The sequence below is a fragment of the Stegodyphus dumicola genome, chromosome 6 (genome assembly GCF_044657685.1).
Source record: "Stegodyphus dumicola isolate Sdum_Otavi_A_Nest chromosome 6, ASM4465768v1".
In the NCBI taxonomy this organism is placed as follows: domain Eukaryota; kingdom Metazoa; phylum Arthropoda; class Arachnida; order Araneae; family Eresidae; genus Stegodyphus; species Stegodyphus dumicola.
The window spans coordinates 47,893,170-47,918,466 of NC_140773.1; the positions used below are offsets into that span (position 1 = coordinate 47,893,170).

At 31.3% G+C, this 25,297-nt stretch overlaps 1 protein-coding gene across 5 annotated transcripts in view; it reads right to left on the reverse strand.

The window, feature by feature from the left end:
* The window catches only part of LOC118197963 (uncharacterized), a 340,325-nt gene that overhangs the window by 18,008 nt on the left and 297,020 nt on the right, over positions 1-25,297 (reverse strand). For 4 of the 5 annotated variants that reach the window (XR_015041636.1, XM_085818290.1, XM_085818291.1 and 1 more), the window contains exons 18-24: positions 24,525-24,743; positions 15,090-15,246; positions 13,133-13,195; positions 11,226-11,374; positions 7,163-7,339; positions 3,090-3,213; positions 2,690-2,940 (exon numbers count right to left, since the gene is read on the reverse strand). Coding sequence is in view for 4 of the 5 variants with exons in the window: in XM_085818290.1 (XP_085674416.1) it covers positions 2,690-2,940; positions 3,090-3,213; positions 7,163-7,339; positions 11,226-11,374; positions 13,133-13,195; positions 15,090-15,246; positions 24,525-24,743 (1,140 nt within the window). In the remaining variant the exon portion in view is untranslated. The remainder of the gene's footprint in view (positions 1-2,689; positions 2,941-3,089; positions 3,214-7,162; positions 7,340-11,225; positions 11,375-13,132; positions 13,196-15,089; positions 15,247-24,524; positions 24,744-25,297) is intronic. The other variant, XM_085818292.1, reaches the window with a different exon arrangement.

Sequence of the window (25,297 nt, forward strand, 5' to 3'; positions counted from 1 at the left end):
GTTAGATTAATTTTACCTACCTAGCCTTGTAATTATTGTATTTAATTCCTTACACTGGACCTTAGACAATGAATGGGTTTAGCTTTCCACAACGCATTATTTTGAAATTTAGAATTGTTTGCATATTTTGTTTTTATGTTGCACTATGAAAACTACTCATATACTAGGGTATGTGATTGATACAATATCAGTTGAAATGTTCTGTTATGTTACCTATATACATACAGTTACCTACCTCATAATCTAGTATGAACATTGATAAGAGTTATTACACAGTGATGATGTTCAATAGTAAATATTACATATGATTTTCTATTATGCTATAATGATGTAACAGCAAGAAGCAACTCAAGTAGGGAAAAAAAGGGCTGCATGATACTAACAACAGTATTTATAGTAAAAAGTTTCTTTAATCTGATTGGATGCGAGTCATCCACTTTGCAGCATGATTACATAAGAAAAATGAAATGAATTAATTTGGAAAAATGCAGACAAAAAATTTATTAGAAACAATTTAGAATAGAAAAGGGGAGATAACCAGTTTAAAATAAGGAATTAAAAAGGACTGTTGCTAAATCAAAATTAGTAGTTTTCTTTCAATACTTTATATCTTACAGATATACATATTTGTGTTCTATGTTGTAATTCTTGATTTTTTAAGCTAAATGATTTATTTATATTATATCAAATATGCATACAGGCCCATCAGCAACCAACTGACTAAAAATCATGGATCGACTATAACTGCAATCTGAAGTTTATTCCCGTTAGTAAAATCGTCATATTACATATATGATTTAATCATCTTTCTCTTGTGTAATAAATATAAAACATGAGCCAATTTCTGTTGAAAATTTCTTTTCAAACACATCCCTGCTCTGAAGTAGACTTCTTTCAAGAGCTTTGTCACAGGTCGCAAATTAAGCTAAATCGTGCTAATTAGCCGATAGAAGTTAAATGTTAAATGTGCTGATTATTCACAAATAATCATATAAATACAAATTTTTCACTAATTATAACCTGTTCAGTAGTTAGTTAGAAAGAGAGAATCAGTAGTTCATATCTCTTTAGACTACTGTGCAAATTCATCACATTAGGTTGCATTACAATGTATTAGTTTACTAAATTACAATGCATTAGTTACTTCATATGAATGTGGATATCATGGGCTAGAATAAACGCATAAATTAAATTTTTATGACAGTTTTTATTAAAGATAAGATTGTACAGATCCGTTTTAAAATGAGAGATATAATATGTTTTATTTCTTGAAACAGTAGATTTTTATGGATGGTTGTTTATCAATTTTTATCCTTTGATATACATATGTTGTATGATTTAAAAAAAAAAAAGGTCTGAATTCCAAATATTTAAATTTCAGATTCATACATAACTTGAGTGTACATAAACATCATTCATACCTAAATTAAAATCACTAATTTTATCACAGGGAAAAATTCTGATGTCATTTCATTATTACATTTAAAAACAGACCCATGCTCAAGAGATCACTATAATGTTAACATTTATATATAAAAAAAACTATAATAATATTTTAGTAATATGTGCAGTAAAACAAGAAGCAACTATATGTATTTTCAAGTACAGAGAAAAAACGTTCATTCTTGGAGAAATATTTTTTTGAGTTCTATAGATAGGATTAAAAACGTATTGAAACTAAAATAACCCCCCTTCCAAAAAAAAAAAAAATTAAAATTTAATATTGGCCCTAAAATTACAGATCGTTTTGGTCTTGAAATAATTTCCTTGTGGAATGCTTTTGTAAGCACAATAAAGTTCTTAAACCTAACAGAAATGTAATATTTTCTTTTCTTCATACTCTTTATTTGTAATCATACTCTGAACATACGTACTAATAATTTGACATAATTGTTTACTGTCAGGTATATTCTTATGGGGGAATAAAAAAGGGTTATTTATATCTAATCTAGTTGCATGCATATCTACATAATTGTTGATTCATTATTTTGTTTGAAAGTCAATTTACTTTTATTGTGATAAGTGATAAAAGGGATGTGTGAATGGGTTTTGAATAAAATAATAAAAAAGAGTAAAAAGAAGGTTTAAGAATAACAGAAGGGGATATATTATTTGGATTTTAGCTAATGAAAGAGAAAAATTGGCCATAAAAACTTTCTGTATAGTTTTAATAAGTCAATTAATTAATTTATTTTGAGCAAATTATTCCCTTACTGATTCTTTCAAACTGATATAAACTGTCAGCATGACTCTAAGGCCCATATCACACGGCATTTGTTTCACACAAACAACTGTTTCGGACAATTTTTCTGCCTGGTTTACTATTGAAAGAAAGACGTGCGACTTTTTCCTTCCTTTCGAAAAAAGTTGCAAGTTGTTCGTTTTCAACCAATCAGCTATCAGCGCCGAATGCTGTTAGCTTGTTTGTAATGGAGAACCAGTTTTTCCTGTGTTAACTCCAAAGCGAGCTGTGGTCATTGGCTGTTGTGACAAAGCAGAAAAATTGTTCCAAACAGTTGTTCTTTCGAAACAAACCGACGTGTGATAGCAGCCTTATACTCCTGTGCATATTTTCCATTTAAAAAAGACAATCCTTGTTAAAATTACTCATAAACAAGCATACTGTTCTAATTCCGTTATTCAGAAATTAAACCAATCTAACATGTTCAGCTTTAAATGAAATACATACCTTGTGAGCAAAGGCTAAACGAGTAGACCTTCTAATAACATCCAATGCTTTAAGATTAATATCCTTATTATCTTGTCTAAGAAGAGGCAACATAGCACTGTAAATCAGAGACAACTGTGCAGCACTGATAAAACGATTATGTGTTGCTTTAGCCCCAGCATCCAACATCTGCATGGTTTCCCTCTCAGATAATGGCATTTTGGAATCCAATGTAGCAGTCAGAAAAAGTGACAAACCATTTAAAGGATCACCTATGATTTCAGAAATTTTGCATATTCATAATCAAATATTTGAAGTAATCAAAAATAACTACTACTAAATTACTACTACTGCATAAAAGACTAAATTAATCAAAAAATAAAAGCAAAGGGAAATACTTTTGAGAAAAAATAATTCTTACGTATCTGAAGTGACTTCATAGCTTTTCTTAAGAGTTTGGCTCTATCTTCTCTCTTATTTTCACTCAAAGTCACTTTAACATAAGCTCCATTGAAAATTTTGCATATCATGTACTTGTCACAAACCTTTAAAGAAATTTATATACATATTGAGATTTACAAAGCACATGAAACTCTTTTACAATTTAAAATAAAATGTCTTATTTTAAAATTTATGCATTTCCCATTACCTTTTAGTTATGAATGAAAAACTGCTTCATTCATACCCTGAATTTCATTCTGCTGATGATTTTACCATCAGTAAAATATTCAATATATTTTTTTTTATCAATTTAATGTTAATTTGTACTGTATTTGTTTCATGATAAGATGCTGAATTTACTAACCAATTATTTATTGGGGGCTATTTTACTGTATCATATTCCTTTACGGTTATAAGATACAGTGTAATTGAAGTTTAATTTTTTAAGTAAAAGCATGCATCTTATAAAAAGTATAGTAATTCTTTATGGTAAAAATATGGCTAATATTTAATTTAAAATGAAGAGTATTAGTATATAAGCTTGCATTTTTTAACAAAATATTAAATTAAAATGTGATTCAGTGCTGAAAGAAAAATGCTGAGTTTCCAATTCAAACAGTTTTGCTATTTTTAAAAAATCTTAAACATTTTAAATTACATAAAATAGAACTTTCCAGAAATTGTGCTTCACCTTTTAAGAGATAAAATAGTAGCACTTCAAATATGATACATAATATATCATATAATACCATATATGATATGTAAACCTCAGCATAAATTACCATAGAAATGGCAGCTTTAATACACATGCATGAAAAAGGATACTTCTATAAATACACAAACTTCTATCTTCTGAATTTGCTGATAATATACCTTGATAAATATTAAAAGCAAAACTCTTCTTAAAGAATAATCTTTTAGGTCATATTAGCCATATATACAAAAAATTCATTTGACAATGTGAATTTCATTAGTTTAAAGGATTAATATGACGTATCACTATGTTTTTACTACATTAAACTTATATGAAATTCAATTCTTTTTATCAGCTTCCAGTTAGAATTTTATAACAGTTGATTTATGGATAAAGAATTTAAGGTAGATAACTGAAATTTGATTGAATGCAACTAAAATGGAGCATATACTCAAAGAAGGCACAGAGGAGAATGTTTTCCGAGTACCTTCTCTGAGCAGCTACTCTGTTTCTAACAGCAGACTTATAGAAAAATGGATGTCAGCGAGGTTCACATTTGTGTATCATTCAAAATTTGCCTAGTAAATGAAAATTTATGCTAGCAGGATACTTTTCCCTACTGCTCAACAGCCCCTAATACCATTTCAATACACCATTTAGGCACTCACAGTCCATTAGAAAATCTGTTTATTTTGATCCATAACTGCCTTCACATTTTTTTCCAGATATTTTCAAATCACCCTGCATATATATTAAAATATATGCATACATTAAAAGAATATTACTTTTCTGTTGGATATGATTCAGAAGTTGTTTAAAAGAATATAATCTTTTTCATTCTTTATTTAATTTTCTCCTCTTTACACACTTTTATTTTACTTCTGTACATTATTGTTTTATCCAATGGGTATTTATTTGTGGAAATGTATGTATATAATATTAAAATTTATGTAAGTTATATTATTGTTATTATTTCTCCCACATCTAAATCACTGCAATACTTAATGGTTTTGTTTCAGTTTGTGCATGATTATTTGCATGTTCTTTTGTTGCATAATGAAGAGTTCTAAATTTGAATCTAGATTGTATGAATTTTGTATGACTTCTTGTTTACTGAAATTTCTATTGATTCCCATGACAAGAAACACAACTGTGGTATTTTGTTGAGTTACCTATATTCTATTTTTTGAATCAACACTAGAGAACTAAACCACTCAGTGCTGGTATAGCATGGGAAACATCTAACTTTCCTAATACGTACTTAAATACTGTAGTTATTTTATTGAGAGTCACTACTAATTATGTTAATATTTTTATTATGTATCTCAGAGTATTTATAATAAAACATGGAGCAGTACTTACTTTTCTCATTTTTTAAAGCAGTTAGGATAATTTACAAAGCTTAAATCTCTATGATGTTATTAAGAGTTTTACAAGTTAGTTACCTTAAGTGAAAAAAACTGTTGTTAATTTTCTATGGGAACATGGCCTTTCAGAAGATTCCAGATGCACAGAATTCTGTCATTAGTGCGACAATGACATGCAAGAGAAGTTTGCACGAGATAGAGGTAGAGAACACAAGACCAGGATTCCACTGCCCCACAATGTCAAAGTTCCCAATAACAGGAACCACAACATAAGAATTAATGGTTCATGTGTATTTGGTCTAAAAAGAGGTTGGAATTTCAATACTTTTAAGTGCAATGCTGAGATAAAGCTACCTTAATACTAATAATACAGTGTGGAGTTGCCACTGGATCAGTTATACATGAATAGCCAGCCTATGCAAATTTGACAGAATGAGGTTACCATCACCTAGCTTTTAATCATGAAGAAAATTATATTGATCCAACAATAGGGGCACATATGCAATTGACTGAAAGATCTTGGCTTGATGCAAAAACGTAAATGTACCAAATGAACATTTCCAATCTTACTTATAATATTTCTGTTTGAAAATGATAAGAAAAATGAAAATGACCTATTCATAGCTTTTTTTTAAGAGATATAAGAGCTTTGCATAAAAACCAGGTTAGATATGTCATTCCTAATTGTGTATTTTTTAATAAATGTACCTTTAAATGCATACACATATTAAAGATAGTAATGTAATAACATCTGTATACTATATATTTATTTTTTAATACATTTTGTATAAAAACTACATATTTATGTATTTTGAGCCACATTTTACTGGTGGACCACATACTATACTAAAAAAAGACCAGTGGACTGTACACTATGCCGACTAAAAATAGAGTAGTGGACTGCATTCTATACTAGCACTAACCAATTTGTATATAAAACATTTTTTTGTTTCAAAACTTTATTCCATGAAACTTTACTTCTTTATTTATTTTCTGCAGCTTACAAGCTTCTTTTTAATTTTACTTTGGCTTCTTGCCACCCAGGCGATATAGTGGTTAGGGGAGCCGATTTTAATACCAAAAGACCCAGATTTGAATCACGTAGGTGGCATGGTTGTAACTACCCATTCCTTCACAGGAGGCAACAGTGGCTTCTTACTAGTTGCCTCTACAATAAAATAACCATCAGTTCTGACCTTACAAGTGGTCAATGTCAAATGGGCAAGTGCCTGCCATTATACATACAGTGGTGGCCAAAATTGTGGACACTTTTGGAAATTTGTGTGTTTTTGAACTTTGTATGCTTATAGAAAACGTTACGTTTCACAAAATGCAAACTTGTATATATCATTTTAAAGAGAATTTATTACTGAATTCAATACAAAACACAAAATTCAATTATTTGTATTATAAAAAAGTTAAACGCTAAAAACGTTGTAGCTAGGGTTTTCAGCGCCCAGAGACAACTGAAGATTTCGTGCCCCCTACTGCTTGCCAAGGATGGACAACATTTAATTCTAAAATGTCGTAGCATCAGTTTGGCGCCCTTGGATTCTGCACCCGGGGACAGATGCCCCCCTCTAGCTACGCCCCTGGCAGTGAGTTATCAGTACTTAGTAGGGTACCCTTTATTTTTTTATTACAGCTTCACATCGACGTTTCATTGAGCTGACAAGAGTTTTAAGCTCTTCTTTCATTATTACATGATGCCAAGAAACAATTATAGCCTCAATTAAGTCGCTTTTATTTGATAGGCGCCTCATTCGGACAAAAGTTTTCAACCGGTGCCACAAATTTTCGATAGGATTGAGGTCAGGACTGTTTTCTGGCCATGACAACAATTTAATGCTCTTTGCACGAAACCACTCTTTCAATATTTTAGCCGTGTGGCAAGGAGCAGAATCCTGCTGAAAAATTGAAAAAACTTCTGTGGGGGGGGGAAAAGAGGGAGAGGTTTTGCTTTGAAACAGCACATGAAATATAATATATTACCTGAACAGACATTTGAGTCCCATTATTTGATTGCCGAGGTGGTGCAATAATATTGAATATTGTTGGAGTTTGTGGGGCTGACAAAGGAAAGACAGAGTCTTGAGAATGAAGATACAGCTGATAAGTAACCGGCTGTCTGTTAGGAGGAATGGAGCATCCAATAACTTCAACTTTAATCTTGGGGGGGAAAAAAAAATTTTAATTCAATTCACAAGATGCAGTAGTGAAATTTTTCAAAAAAATGTAAATTTTTTATTTTATACAAAAATTATAGAAAACAATAATTTAAAAATTTGAAAATAGAGGCGGCACCAACTCAGTGAAAATTGTAATGAACCTTATATATTTTATAAGAAGTAGATTCCATTCTGACTGTAGGCAATCAAAAGGGGGAAAATTTGTTTGAAGCAAAATTATCTAATAGTAATTTTAAAAAGCAAAGTTCACTTGCACCACTTTAGTTCATACACTGCTGGCCATTAAAATTGCAACACAGTGAAGGAAAGCAAATACAAAAAAATCTGATATGTACACCACATTACTTCCTTGTATGGAATATTAAATTATATGCATTTCATTTAAACTTATTGGATTGAATTAAATCTACTTCGCCGTCAGCACATAAACAACAATAGAATAAATGCATTCTTTAAAATTCACTCAATTTGTTTACCATAGCGACACTCTGGCACTAGGTTCACTTAACAGTATTATATTTCGTTCATATTATATAACTCAGAATGCACAAAATTGATATCATTTAAAGAATTATCTAATCGTTGCCACATGTTCTGTTCAAATACTACAATAAAGCTAGAACGATGTATAAAAGAAATTAAGCAAACAAAACAAAAAAACAGTTTTTCACAGACGATTGAGTATTTCTCATTCAACTAATTCAGTTCTCACATTGCGATAAGGCAAAAATACATAAAAACTCAAAATATCTGTATTAAAAATTACGAAGTAAATCTTAAACACTTATTTCTTCGAAAAAATTCCAGAAAGGATTAAGCATGATTTAATTCGCAATAATAAATGAAGGCGTTAGCTTTGTTGTTGCGAAGCTACGTTTCTCTACATTAGCAACAAATCCACTACTCTGCTGTTTCAAATGTAAACAAGCAATTGCCGCCATCAAAAATATTATTAGGCTTAGCGTCAATTATTTAAACCCACTTAAACAACTTTAAAAGTGTTGATATTTCTAAAAATATTGCATACAGATTTACTAAAGGCATAAAAACCTTAACCGGAAGATAAGAACAACATAATTCAATCATTTTTAAAGCAAAAAATGTACAATTTACAAACATATAAGAGTAAAGAAACTGAGATCACTGAGCCGGGTAACAGAGTGGATATATATATAAATATATTTATATACATTTGGTGCAGCCGATTGCAACCAAAATATGAGATTCACATCTACGTGTTATAGCAGTCCTATATACAAAATTTCAACGTTCTGAGGCTACTCGTTTTTGAGTTATGCGAGATACGTACGTATGTACATACGTTCGTACAGACGCCACGAAAAACTCTCTTCAGAATTCATTTTAAATCAGTTTTATAATTTTTTTGGAGGAAAAGAGTATTTTATTCTTTCCTTGCGTACAGATATCACGCAAAAAATCGTTAAATTGCATTCGATAGTGGTCAAAATGGATATTTTCGTTGAAATATGCTGCCTGAAACTTTTTGCGATTACAATACTTTCTTTTTACTTCGTACAAGGAAGTAAAAAGATATTTATTGCACGTAAACAATATGGCATGAAGACAAAATGATTAAATTTGTAAGTATTTTGGAGGTTTATAGGGGGACGAAATTAATAGAAACAGCTGCCAACCCAGGCAGCTAAAATGGCCCCTTCCCCATTAGAAATGGAGTCAAACTGGGCTTGGATGACAGTAATGGGCAACTGATTCCATGCTGCTTCAAGTCTATGCCACACTTCATCAACTGTATGTGCTAGAGAGGGGTGGCGGTCCAGTTTGTCAGCAACCTATGAACAGGTGTTTTCAATAGGTGATTGATCTGGAGACCGTGCAGGTCAGGGAAGCAATCGGATACCCTGTGTATTGAGGAAGGTCTGAACACGACTTGCAACATGTGGTCTTGTATTATCTTGTTGGTGGGCTAGTCTCTCAGCAACCCATGACCAGATGTTTTCAATGGGTGATAGATCAGGAAACAGTGCAGGCCAGAGCAGCAATCGAAGGAACGTCGGCGTTTGGGGCCCTCGAAAATAGGACACAACCACTGGATTTAATATTTCAGAAATGTACCGATCTGCGTTCAAATTACTGTCGATCTGAACTAGAGATGTGCGTGTCGTGTACCCAATGGCTGCCCAAATCATCACAACAGGTCCAGAGCCCCTATGCTGATATCGAATGCAAGCAGGCAAGGTACGGTCTCATCGGACACTCCAGACACGTATACGGCCAATCAGAATACTGCATGTAGAACCGGGACTTGTTTGAAAAGGCGACATTGTGCCACTCCTGTATCCACCTTTGTCATGTAGCACACCAAAGTTACCATCTCTCTCTAAGCTACATTGTCAAGAGAAGCCAAAGTAATGGTCCCCCTGCTGATAGTCCATGTTGCTGCAAACGCCGACGCACCTTATGAGTTGATACTGGGCGTGCTGCAAACATGCCGATTTCCTGACTAAAGGTCCGTGATGTGGTCGTAGGGTTTTGCAGGTCTAACCTCGGAACTAGAGGAACTGCAGGTGTCCTCTCTGACTTTAATCATGGGAGGAAGTTGAAATCCTGCATGCCGTTCAGTATGACTCTCAGCAATCCATTGATTCCATATTTACATGACAGTGGTTGAATGTCGACTAGTGTGACCGGTGATTTCACGGAACGATAATCTACAGGCAACGATCCTACCTCTATCGAATTTCGAAACTTGCTGGTAAGCATTTCCTCTTCTTATTCGAGGCATAACTTAATATTCTGAGCAAACTCCAATCTTACAAAGCTCTTTCCAAATAAGAAATCCACTACACAACTTTTCTTTTAAGCAATGCTTCAGATGTTGTTTCTCCCTCCTGCATTGTCTAAATGCGCTGAAATTCTAATCATTTGCATATTCCAATTTCTTCTTCCTTTCAAGTGATTTTGACATTCATCAGATCATTCCTTCTGGTCTTGCAATTTCTTGCTATACATAAAGAGAGTTTTGTTTAAAAACTGAATTTGAGTTTTGAGAGAGATTTAAAAAAAAAAAAAAAAAACACTCTTATTACAAAACCAGCATGCCTGGTTTAACAGAAATATATTGCAGTATAGTTTTAATTGACAGGGCAGCACTGCATTTTTAAAAGATCAGTATAGTGCTTTTTATTTTAATTACTGTGACAAATCAGATTTTACTATACAATCTATTTTAAATTATGAACTTTTCCACTTATTTCCATTCTTTGAATTTTGATGAATTCTTTCCTTTTTCCATTATTGAACTCTGTAGTGGCTGACCGATAGGAGAAAGGTGCAAGAATGATGAAAAATAATGTTCCCACTCTTTCTCTTTTTTGTATATTTACATATATATATATATATATATATATATAATATTATATTATTGCCTTGACATTATATATATACATAGTCATACAATACATAGAATGGATAACATTTTTGGGATAAAATATGAAATATGAATTGTTCTAAGGAAAATGCACTGACACTTAAAACTTCTTTTAACTTTTGACCACATCAGATCTCATCTTAAGGCAACTAGTATGATTATTTTCATTTTCGCATTTCGAATTCAATGACACAGCCTTTTTTTTCCCCAATACTTCTTTTATTAGAATTATCCACAGTAATAATATACATTCAAGTCAAAGTAAAAATGTAGAAAGTTTTTTAAACAGAATATTAATATATAAACCATGAAATTATTAGCAGTCAATACAGAATACACTAATGTCTATAAAATTGTTGATAGTTTGAAATTACTGAAGAAATTTACAATCGATGAATATATAGAAAGCATAATTCCTCAAGAAAGGTATCTAAAGAACAGTTGTTTTGGTTATTACCTGCTCATACTCCACATAAGGTTTTGTTTTCAGTTTGCATAAAGCTATACCAGGAATAGCATGGATAGTTAAATTAGCAGTACCACATGCTCCTTTGTTATCACAAGCACTTAATCCAATTAAATAAATTCCATGTCCCACAAGAAATCCTTAAATATAATTAAAAATATTGGAAAATTAAAGAAATAAAAACATATGCAAAGAATATAGATATATAATATGCAAGAATAAGAAATAATAGGTAAAATATTTTTTTATTATCTAGAATTAGGAACATTACCCATAAATGTACTTACATTTTGATGTGAATATTAAATAATAAGTTATCATGGAATATCAGAAAGAACATCAAGAAATGTGTTCAGTCAATTCATTAACAAATGTTACTTATTATGCCACCCAGATGGTATAGTGGTTAGGGGAGCTTGACTGTGATACCGAAGGGCCCGGGTTTGAATACCGGAGAAGGCATGGATGTAAAAATTATCTGTTCCTTCATAGGAGGCAATGGTGGCCCACCTATTAGGTGCCTCCATAATAAAGAGACCACCGGTCTGGCCTTAGGAGTGGCCGATGCCAGCACAGGGAAGTGCCTGCCATTTTAGGAGGGGAGAAAATTACTTATTATCGCTACTATACTCTTTTTATTGACTCCATTTCAAAGTGTTCATATTTTTAAATATTAGCTAATTTACATGCAGTTAATTATTAGATTTTGTTCCAGTTTGCAAAATACTTTTTGCATACATTTCAGTTTCCACACTAACTTAAAAACTTCTGTGTGCTCTCCAAACAAACATTTTGCTTGCTAAGGAATCCTTGTTAAAGTGTGCAATATAAGCCTTTGAGAACATACAAAATTTTTACAATAAAGATTGAAGGATTAGGTTCTTCAATTTTGGCAAGCAAGCACAGCTGCCCCTTTAAAAGCCAAATGTGGATGTTTCTTGCATTTGTATACTAAATGACATATCATGAATTATGAGATAAAAATTTGGCTACTTTTCTGTTTCATCGGCGTAAATCTCGTCAACATACAGTATACACATAAAAAGTGTTAACAAATGTTAGTTCTTAAGAATTTTTTATTTTGAAGGCATAAACATTTTAATATCGCTTAAAATTTTATAAAAAGCCATAAATAAAGACAATAAATTTGTAAAAAGACATTAATTTAAGAATTTACTATGTTTTTATGGTTCAACATCCTAATTCGACGGTTCATATCACGTGACCCCAAGTGATCTCATCTCACGTAAGCTACGCTACACTCAGAAATTATGTAAAACCGCAGTGCTTTACTTCGCTAATGCATTCTCATTAGAATTGATGACTTTAACCCTTGACTTTGCCTTTTCTATATTTTCGCTTTTGGCTTTCAGGTAAGCGGTGTAATTGCATCCTAATTGACTTAATTACTGCGAATGGATTTAGGGCACAAAATTGAACTATCCAGTAAAAATTCTATGTAATTGTATGCCAGTATTGAAAGAAGGATCAATCTGATAACAAATGGCTGTGACTTGTTTTGAAAATGAGGCGTAAAAGGCTACCATCGAGAATATTCCGTTTGGCATTAGTTGTGCCATTAATGGCAACTTTATCGCCTGCGCCGGCAAAACGGAAAAGTACTAAAATTTGATGATGCAACCAATCAAAATATTACAAATAATTCTGTATTCTGTTTATATTTAATAAATACAGATTTCTTAGACTGTTTATTTAGTGTTAAACTGCAAAAGCTAAGTATCAATAGATTAAAAATATCACCATGTAAAATCATTAATTTTGTACGAACAAAATTAGCATTTAAAATTTATATATTTTTAAGAAAATAAAAGCAGAAGGTCATTTAAGTTAATATAATGTAACAAATACATTCTTTGTATTAAAACAGAAATATTTACCTTCTTCAAGAGAAAGTATTGTCTTCCCATTAATAGAAGTATATGTGAACGATGTAGAATAACCTATTAAAATAGCACATACTTAAACTAATACAAGCGTATGGGAAGTAGAACAATTAATAATTTAAAATAATCTTAAACATAGTACATAATAAAATTTATATAAGAACATAAAAAGGAGAACAAATAATAATTCAATGTATTAAGGTCATTTCCGTGACATCATTATGGCTTAATGAAAACTACTATTTTTAAAACCAAATTTCTAATAAAAATACAGGGTGTGATTCAAAAGTTTCAAGACTTACCTCAGAACAAGAAATTTATTGGACATTTAAGTACAGCAGACTAAAATTCTTCAAAATATGATCCTTCAGCATAAACACAGTGCTGCCAGCGTGTCTTCCACTGTTCGTAGCTCTTCTGGAAGGACATCATGCTGTCAAGGGCTTTCGTCGAAGCCTGCTGGATGATGTCCATGGAGTCGAATCGCTTCCATTTTAGGCCTATCTTGATTCGAGGGAAGAGGAAAAAGTCATTTGGAGCCAAGTCGGGGCTCTAGGGTGGCTGCGGCAGTGTTGTCACATTGAACTTGATCAAAACTTCGGCGGCAACGCGCGGCATGTGAGCGGACACATTGTCATGGTGGAAAATCCAATCGCCCTTGATCGCCAGGCGGACTCAACCCTCAAGTGGCGGACAACTCCAATGTAAATCACTCCTTTACCATAAAAAAAAAAAAAAAAAAAACTAGCATGCAAGTTACACGCGACTTGCTCATGCGAGTTTTCTTGGGCTTCAGCGAGGAAGCAGTGTGCCACTCTGAGCTTTGATGCTTTGACTCAGGATCGTACTCATAGAACCAGGTCTCATCACCAGTAACCACTTTCTCCAGAAGGTTCAGATCACCATTCAACCATTAGAGCATTTCCTGGCAAACAGTCGTGCTGTTTCTCCTGATCCACCGACAAAACTTTTGGCACCAGTTTGGCACACACTTTTTTCGCATCATCAAATTCTCCATCACAATCCTCCACACCGTACTCTGACTGAGTCTCAATTCTTCGACAATTAATCTAGTACTAAGACGATGGTCATTGTTTAAAAGTTCCTGCACTCTCTCCACATTTTGATCCGTTCAGCTTGATGATGGCCTCCCAGAGCGGTCGTCATCTTCAACATTCCCGCATTCATCTTTGAAACGTTTATGCCACATGAAAACCATTGCACGAGACATGACTTCTTCCTTCCTCTTAAATCATACTGAGTGTCTCCATGGCAGTTTTGTTCAATCGCACGTAAAACTTAATCGCATTACGTTGCTCCAAGCGCTGCTCCATTTTCCCCTCTCCCACTTTTCGACCGAGGTCTATGACACACAATCATGTTGCAAGCGATGAGCATTCTCCAGGGTTTCGGAGGCAACTGCCGCAGCGTCAGTTCGTTCCCTGAGACTTCCCACTACTTCCCCCACCCGGAGGAGCCAGTCCGCACGCGCTTCCCTACTCAGAAATGAACCAGTCTTGAAACTTCTGATTCACACCCTGTATATATATAATTTTTATGAAGCTCAAAGAAATAAGGAACTGATAATTTTAAACCTTTTTTCTTCAATTTCATACTGATAAAAATTCAATGTCAGTGACTCAGTGACTCTGGGGAAATTATAATTGGTGCAGTGGCACCAATAATTGAAATGAGCAAAAAATGCCAACTTTTAAAAAATCATAAATACTCTGCATGAATGAATGCACACGTGATATCCATCTTCTTGCATGGATTTGAATCCACCACATACATGTAGCAAATGCCAACAAAAGATTAACAGATGAACAAAAAAATTCTGCTTCCACATTGCAAAAGGAAACACCTTTGAAATGTAATACAAATTAGCAGAAAACATGAATTAGGTTATTATGTGAAAGAATCAAGAAGAGAGATTATAAAAATTATCTACCTTTAATTTCCCATTTGATTGTTTTTAATGCGGATTTGACAGTTTTAACAGTAGCATACACAGCAACAGGTAGACCAGCAGGTATGGGATATGCTCCAGTTGTAGGATGTCGTTGAATGGTACCAGGGCCATCAGCAACAACTGAATCAATAGTAACCTGCAACATTTAGTTTTTACTTTTTGTGACTGAGAACTTTCATTGATCTCATTTATAATAGCATATTTAAAATCATACACAGCCTGTATGAAAAACACAACTGAAATCACAGAGAATAATTTTTGACACTATACTGTTTTCTCTATTTAGAAATGAAGATGATATGTAGACAATTGAAAAAAATAGCATGCATAACACATGAAAATGTGCAGTAATTTGAATGCCATTTTTAAAATTTTTTGAAAGTGAACCACATACACACATATATGCGGGCATACCTCACTGATTGAGGAATATTTTTAACAAAGTAAAAACAATATACATTTCTGTGTTTTTCTGGTGCTTGTAAATCTTATTTTTTAAATTTAGGAATAAGCTTCAAAATGAAAGAAAACCATTTGTAATAAAACTCCAGGCTGCATTTTCTAGTTGCTGACAGACTTCTTTTTTTAATCTAAAAGTGATACTGCAGTCCTGTAATGTATCAAAACATAATACATTATTTTCAGAAATAAAAGAAAAAAAACAAGGATTTCCATCTAGTGTGTTAGTCATAATACAAAATGCAGTTGAATTTAAAAAGTATAAATATTCCCATTTCAAGACATGAAAAACTAGATTTAAATTATAAGCTTGGAATTATAATAATTAAAAACAGTAGTGTAACATCAGATGTGTTGATAATCAAATGATATGAAAATAAATTCCCAGGGTTTTGCATTAAGATATAATTTTTATGTAATTAAAGGAAAGAAAAATTACCGAGGCAAAACAGAAGAACATCATTACTACTTAGCGTATATAAAATATTACTGGTATCAAAACACTGACACTGTCAGTTGCCAAATGAAAAATATATGCTACCATTTATTGTTTCGGAAGCGTTAAACTTCTGCTGGCAAGGCATAGCAACTTATGAGATTTTGCTTATCCCAAATATGTAATGCAAATAAAAAGAAAGCCAGCTCAAAAATTGCCCAATAAAAATTATCTATACGACTCAGACACTCTACTATAACTTAACTTACACTGTCCTCCAAAAATTAAGAAACAATTTCTCTTTTGTGACATGGGGAGGGGTAGGAACGTGAAACAGTACAGATATTAATGCGTACTGAAATATGAAACAGTGCATGTAATAATTTAAGTAAAGGTATATATTTAATATATTTGAAGGATACTATTAATTAAAATAATAAGATATACTTAATTGGTAATCGTGATAATTAAGGTACAGATTTAAACTTGTTTTGTTTTGAATTTTTATTTAATTCTTTTGGTGTCATTATTTTGTTTTCTGTTTGTCAGCACCAATCTCCATGGAATATTCACTACTTTTCTTTCATTCAAGCAGTGGTTTTTACTACAAGAAATGATATTTATCAAATGTCAGTTCTTTTTATTCCATAGTGGTATTACAATATCACAATGATAATACTCATGCGTCAATTAAAAAGCGTTTGCAGAGATCAACATCTTTATGTCTAGTTTCATTTAAATATTGCAATCAATGTCTTATATAAATTGTTTATTGATTGATTAAGATAATGTACATGATTTGTGGTAGCAAGCAAAGTAATTCTTTTTCAGTTAGTGGAACATTTACAGGAGTTATCGATATGGCTTATTTGGTAAACTGGGTGTTTGAAAAATGGCTAAGTCTTTATTCTTTAAGTATTCACTCTGACACAATAACACACTGTTTTGAATTTTTATTTAATTCTTTTGGTGTCATTATTTTGTTTTCTGTTTGTCAGCACCAATCTCCATGGAATATTCACTACTTTTCTTTCATTCAAGCAGTGGTTTTTACTACAAGAAATGATATTTATCAAATGTCAGTTCTTTTTATTCCATAGTGGTATTACAATATCACAATGATAATACTCATGCGTCAATTAAAAAGTGTTTGCAGAGATCAACATCTTTATGTCTAGTTTCATTTAAATATTGCAATCAATGTCTTATATAAATTGTTTATTGATTGATTAAGATAATGTACATGATTTGTGGTAGCAAGCAAAGTAATTCTTTTTCAGTTAGTGGAACATTTACAGGAGTTATCGATATGGCTTATTTGCTAAACTGGGTGTTTGAAAAATGGCTAAGTCTTTATTCTTTAAGTATTCACTCTGACACAATAACACACTATTCCATGCAAATATTTCTACGGTTTCTCAAAATAAAAGACTTTTAGTTTCAGCACAGGACATAAGACGTTCCATGATAATAAAAATAATAATAATAGTAAATTCTAATTTTTTTATACAATCTCCACACAGCAGAAGCTTTAATAAACTATATACAAAAAGTTCCATACCTGTCGAAAACGGCCTGCAAATGAAAACAGACAATTCTGTTTACATGAAATGGAGGGGCAGTATGAAAAGCTATTTTTTTTTTTTATTTTTATTTATTTTTTTTTTTTTTAATATTTTATATTTAAATACACATCATTAAAATTGGCAACAAGAGTTAAGATTTCAAAAAAGATGTAAGTTGTTGGCTGTAATCTTTTTCAATCATCTGTTTTGTAACTGTGCTTCTTGTGTTCCAGAGGAAATATTGAATTAATAAATCTTAATTAATTTAATTTAATTAATGAAATCTTAATTAATTAAATTTAATTAATGAAATCTTAATTAATTAAATTTAATTAATATTAAAGTGTTTTCTTAGAATATAAATTTCAAGTATAGTTAGCTGAAATTTTGTCTAGGCAAACTTGGCCCAGATTATACACTTTGGAAGAAAAAAGATAATGGAAACCTTTTTTCTGAATTTAGAATTTTAATAGAAAGACTGACATGGAATTCATAGTTAGTTTATTTTAGTTTCCAAACGTATATATGTAAGATAAAAAATGTGTAAGCAAACAAAGTAAATTTAATTCGCTATAACCTCTTTTATTTTCTATTTCATTTGGGAACTTCATCTATCTGTCCTAAAAATAAACTGCGTCATTCAAATTAATCACGCGATCTTACATAATCCTTAATGCAGATGCCTCTTGACCAATCACCAAAACTTTTCTCTTTGCGTGCTTCCATCTTGCATAACTACGCACTTCAGCTTTTGTTCTCTACTGTGCTAAGATGTAATTTCGCTGGCTTGCTTTCTATCTCAATATCAAAAATGTAAATCTTCTGTGGAAAGGCATGACTAGAGTGTCAAGTGATTGTGGCCACAAACATAATTGTAAATAAAAATGGAATTAAAACTGCCTTCGACTGCCAAGTTCTTTAGATAATACGCAATCAAAATTCTTCTTCAATATGGAGCTAAGCTAAGGTGACCAGATTTTAACATTGGTAAAGCGGGACACCATTAACCAGAAGGGGGGTTCTTGATTAAAAATTTGGTCTACATGGAGCAACTACAATTTTCATAGAACGCAAAAATAGTATTCAATATTTTTTTTAAATTTCAACTTAAGTACAATTTACAAATGTTATACTTTAAAAAATTATGTATAGTATTATTTTATTATTTGGCATTTTTTATTAAATTGCTGTCGTTGTTTAAAAGGTCATGAAGCTTTTCACAATAATTTGCTGAATTATATTTCACATATAAAATGGCTTTAAAAGTGTCAACACTTAATTGTGATTTTTCTAATGTCCATACTTTATTTTACCTTAAAAAAAAAATGTGTTCAGTCGCAGTATTAGTTCCAGGTAAGGACAGAGCATATTCCAAATTTTTAGTGCATTAATGTAGGGAACATGGTTTGTTTCAAAATGAAATATTTCTAACTATTTATTCTCTAGTGTGATTTTTGCTGATGCCCAAGATTTAACCTTTTCCTTATCAATATATTTTTTAATAATGGTACCTCATTAAAAAGATCATTATCGGAAATATTGCTATATGGGAAATTTGAAGTAATATGATCGAATGGTTTTTGCACATCATTCCAATTAAGTTCTTGTTTTAATGTAACCCAATGAAAATAAATGTTTAGTGTCATTGCAATGAACCGTCCAATCTTCTAATTAATCTATGCAGTTACTATAGAATTTTTTAATGTAATTCATGATATCTGCACAATTTATTGCACCTTGTTCTTTTATCTGGTTTATACCATTACAGAAAGTTAACGGAAGAAAATTATTTTCTAACTGCTCTTACACTGAAATTTTAAATTATTAACTTCATTTGCTACTTCAATTATCGAAACTTCATCACCTGCAATAAGTTTTACAGCATTTTGAGAAAAAAAAACTACTTGATTGTGTCCAAACTTTAGCCAAATTTTCGAAGATTCTTTTTCAATGAGCACAGTGTATATATTAGCCATAAGAATATATTTTGTCGTCCTTCCAAAAATCGGGACTTCTTTAAAACGTTGCGGGACAAATTATTTCTGGTCACCTTAATCTAATCATGCATCGACACTGCTGCGGCTTTTCCTTGTGCTTTTAATATTTCAATTAGTCATACAGGATTGGATTATGTGCTACTAACCTCAATGTTTATTTCAACTGATCTTACATCGATAACGAATGAATAAAATGAAAATGAAAATAGTCATCTGAATTCCTAATCAGGCCAAGGTTGATGTAACATCGAAATACAGTGCGTCAACAAGTATGGAAATGATTTACGACGTCATCAAAAGTGGTAATGAAGTGTGATTAATTTCTTCGGTTCTAAACTTATTCTTCCGTTAAATTTATTCAAGTTGTTTTCCATCTAGAAAATTAAGTGGCGATGTTCCAAAAATGTGTTTTCATGTTACATGATAAAAAGTGTTTTGAGTTTTTCTCCATCTGCATCATTATAATAGATATAACCAATTACTTAATAATTGGTTATACTTTTGAAATCTGAAAGTGTGGTGTTTTCTTACAAAATGATTTTAATTCAATATTTTTTTTTAATAATTCATCGCACTGTGTTACGAAAATATCAAATCAAAATGGATAAGCATTCTGAAGATTTTATTCAGGGAAGATTTTTAAATTTTATTTTTATTAGTAATTATAAGTTTCGTCAAAAATTTTGAATTAATGTTAAGAATCTTGGAATTATTTTGTTAACAACATCAGAATTTTGAAATTATTTTGCAATTAAGATTATTCTTTAAAAATTTGAATATTAAGAATTTTATAATTATTTTGAGAATGATGTCTATATGAAATATAAATGAAATAATTAATTAATGTAAGAATATTAAATATTGTTATAATTAATATGTAAATACCAAAGATTTAAGAAATTGAATAATCATATTAAAATTTATATTAGAATTTAATTAAGAGTAAATTGTTTTAAAATTTGTTTGGAATTATGGTAAATGACTGTTATAATTATCAATAACTGTATGTTAAATATGAAGTACGAGGGAGAACAGGTTCAGAAACAGAGGCTTGTTTTATCTCTGCATAATTGTTCCTTTTACCCTCATCATGTAATATACCTAATATAAACTTTGATGGCTACCACATTATATAGAACTATTGTTTTTTCATATAATGAAGTGTGATGTTTTTTTAATATGATGGAATGTTGTAACACAGTTCACTAACCACTCATGAAAATTTAATACATGAGTCTGTTTAAAGTGGATTTACCCAAATAGCTGGATGTGTGTATTAGGAGAACGCTGTGGATTCTTCCAGTTTGTATAAAATGTCTAAATTGTAATAAAAGTAAAAACCATAATTTCAACAATGCTTTCCAAATGATAAGTATTACTTATAAATGTGAAAATTAGTTTGGTGTAAAGTTTTAAGATTTATGATCATTCATAATAATTAATGGGTATATAAAATTTTTATAATTGTGATCTGGTATGCAAAAATTTTTGGAAATCCTTCCTTGGAGTATCAAAATTGTGATGTGAATGTTCCGGAAACAAGAACTTTTTATAAATTGCACTCAAATCTTCATAGGACTTTATAAAAATTATTATTGAACTCAAAATTTTATATATTACAGTCAAAAGTCGTTAATTCGGACACCCATAATCCGGAGTGATATATAATCCGGACCTCAAAGCTACCGTCGCCTTGATGCATGCGCAGAAAGACCTTTACGGCTTCGCATAATACGTTTACGCATGCGCGTTTAATGTATAACAGACGGTATAAGCTAAAATTAACTAATTATCTATTTCAGTTAATGTTGCAGATTGCGTTGTTCCTTAATCTTCGAATTGGATCCGGCTTATTTATTTTTTGCAGACTGTTAGAGCAATTTTATAAAAGTAAGCTTGAACTTTCGATTATGTCAAATAGAATTTCCGATGCTGGAGCTCTCAAAGGATCTACAAAGCGATATATTTTGATGTCTATCAAACAAAAAGTGGAATTGCTGCAAAAAATGGATAAAGGCATATCCTTTGTCTTTGTTTATCTAACCATTCTGGAATCTGTTCATCAAATTCACGCTGCTCAGCGGCGGGGAAACGCCGCGGCACGCAATGATTTGGAAGTTGATCTGTCAGCATTATCCTTATCTTCAGGGCAGATGTTTTTATTTTATTTGGCTTATAATTCCTTACTAAATGCAGTATTTCATCTCGATGTACTCCGTCTTTGATATGATTTAAATCAAATTCCTTGTCATTATAATTCGCTTCCGATAGTGAAGAAAGTGACACAGAGGTTAATGAAAACGAAAAAATTTCGATTGACAAATTAGTTGGTATTCTCGACACAGCAATTATAGGACTTGAAAAGCGGAACTTTGTAGCTGAACAAGAAATTATGTCTGTTTATAGAATTAAAGAGAAAGTAGTATCACGTAAAACGAAGCAACTTAAACAACTTACATTGAAAGAAATGTTTAATAAAGTAAACAAATAAATATTAAGCTTTTTTGTGTAAATTTTGATACCCTTTAGATCATAATTGTTCTTTATTTCATAAATTACGGTTTCATATTTTTAATTTTATAATTTCTGCAGGCCATCTTACCAGATTTAAACTGATGATCTATAATCCGGAAAAATCGATAATCCGGAATCGCCGAAATCCCCACGAGTCCGGATTAACGACTTTTGACTGTATTATTTTATTGTTCAAAAGCTAATATTATATTTTGTATGTTTCAAAATTATATATCTCATGTTTTGCTATTGTAATGCTTTTTTTTTTTCCAAAAAGGCTTCTCTATTGCTCTGCCTTTTTGTTTTTGAAAGGAGGAAACACGTAAGATAAAAAATATGTAAGCAAACTTCTAAATTTAATTCGCTATAACCTCTTTTATTTTCTATTTCATTTGGGAACTTCATCTATCTGTCCTAAAAATAAACTGAATCATTCAAATTAATCATGCGATCTTAAATTTGAAATTTGGTGATTGATCAGATGCCTCTTGACCAATCACCAAATCGCAAACCAAAATTTTTCTCTTTGCATGCTTCCATCTTGCATAACTACGCACTTCAGCTTTTTCTCTCTACTGTGCTAAGATGTAATTTCGCTGGCTTGCTTGCTATCTCAATATCAAAAATGTAAATCTTCTGTGGAAAGGCACGACTAGAGTGCCATGTGATTGTGGCCACAAACATCAATTGCAAATAAAAATGAAATTAAAACTGCCTTCGACTGCAAATTTCTTTAGACACTACACAATCAAAACTCTTCTTCAATATGGATCTAAGGTCGCATCGACACTGCTCTGGCATTTCCTTGTGCTTTTATATTACATATATACAAAATTAGCTGTTCTCTGTGACTTTATTAGCAATGAATAGTTTTATTGCACAAAACAGAAAGTTAATAACAGCTGCTGCTTTATCTACCATACAGCTGATAAATATAAAAATATGTAAGCTTTATTTTGGAGTTTATTACTAAAATTGGCAAAATTTTCAGTCTGTTGAGCATTTGGCACAAATACGTGATCTAAATGAGCAAATTTGTTTTTGAATATTTCTACAAAATTAATAGGTAAAACCAGAAAACTAAAGGGCATTTAAAAATGTGAATGTTGAAAATTAGTAATGTAAAGTACACAAACCAAAAAAGTGCTTGGATAGATACAAAAATATTCAAATCATGGTTCCACAAAGAGTCTATGCCAAGTGTCGAGCAAGTGTTTGATGAAAATAATTTGCCCAAAAAGCGATCTTAATTTTGGACACTGCCTCCAGTCATCTTGACAAACACCAACTGGGCTGTTTTTTTTACCTCATGCCTACTAACATTATATTCCCGATTCAGCTTTTGGAGAAATATTTCTTAGAAGATCCAGAAAACAACACTGGAATAAAGCTTAAAAATTTTAATCTGAAAGATGTCATTTTTTGGCTGGGAGAATCATTGAATGACATGAAACAATTTACCATTCCAAAAAGCTGGAAAAGTGTTTTTCCAAATGATGATTATACAAACTCAAGAAGCAGATGATGAAGAAGTGGCTGTTTTAAAACCAGGTACAAGTTACAGAGGCAATAACAAATGATGATGTGAATGAGCAGATGCAAGAATGATGAACAAACTGAACTCTTTGAAGATGCTATTGTGAATGACTGGCAAAAATGAAAGTTCCAATGATGAAGGCAGGGAAATTCTTCAAACCAAGATCAGTCATACAGATAGCTTGAATGTGATAAAACGATCACTGCTCTTTGCTGAATAGCAATAAGATACATCACCAGCTGACATTATGATGTTGCAATGTCTATGCTATGCAGTGAAAAAAAAAAAGGATGCAGCACAATGAAACAGAAGGCTATTACTATTTTTTTTAACGTATGATATATATATTGTGTAGCCTGTCATTTGTATTACAGGTTCATGTTTTCGAGTTTGTATTACATATCATATTCAGTATTATGTGTGTACTGAATATGACAGGTATATTTGAATGTGCATATATGTTTTATATCACTACGTACCTGCATGAATCCTGTATATTAATAAACTCTAGTACATACAATAATACTGCATTGTTAAAATTTTCTTTGTATCAGCTTGTATTATCCGAGATTTGCTTATCTCAGTTACAGTTAACATTAGCTCGGATAATCAGATTTCTGCTGCATATATCTATGACAAATATTTAAGGAAGTATAGTCACCTTTTTTTTTTTAACATTTTGTGTAATTAATTTTTCTTGCATACACACTTTCATTATATTGTTACATTTTCTAAGTCATGCATTCATAGAACAAAAATAAATACATATTGAGAAAATAATTATGAAGTTCTTGATTGTATTAGTAAATAAAGAAGCATAAAATTATATTGAATGTTGAATTAAAAATAAAAGCAAAAGAACAAACATTAATTTATACTTAAAGCAAGGAAGTGAAGTATTATAACCTGGGGTATATTTTTATCTTCAACAACAATGATAGTAGAGGCAACTGGGCTATACTGATACCGATTATTAGCATTGAAAACTTGCAACTCGAAAGTGAGAGTCTGACCAGCTTTTAAACTGTCACATGGTATTTTCAGCTTAGGTTTGTTTTGAAGTTGTCTTGGAAGTAATAAAGGTTCTGTCGAATTTCTCTTATAATTATAACATATAGGAAGATTCTGAAAAATGAACACTATAAATATAATATCTAAAATATAATAAATTAATACATTTTACTAAGTTAAGATATCTCAAACAGCTTAGTGAATATAAAGAACAAACTTTATACAAGATGACCTGCAAAAATACAAATATATTTTTGTATAATAAGGCCCATAGCAAGTGTTATATCTATAAAGTACACTAGAAACAACACATTTAAAATACCATAAGAAACTAATTATTTTAAGACAGTTATTATATTTTTAAATGATCTATTTTAATATCGCCTTGAGTTTGTAGATGCACTAAAACTTTTTTTGAAAAATAAATTGGATAATGAAATCATATACGATTCATCTAAAAATTAAGTCATCTACAAATACCCATAGAATAAATCTTTTAATTTACAATTTTTTAACGCATAGAATACTTTTTTAAAGTATAGTATTTTAAAGTACTACTATAATTCTAGAGAAGTTGTTTGGGAGCTTGGCAGACATATCAAGAAAAGAAATGGATGATGACAACATTTAAATGTATTAATTAACATGAATTAATTCAAAAATTTTAA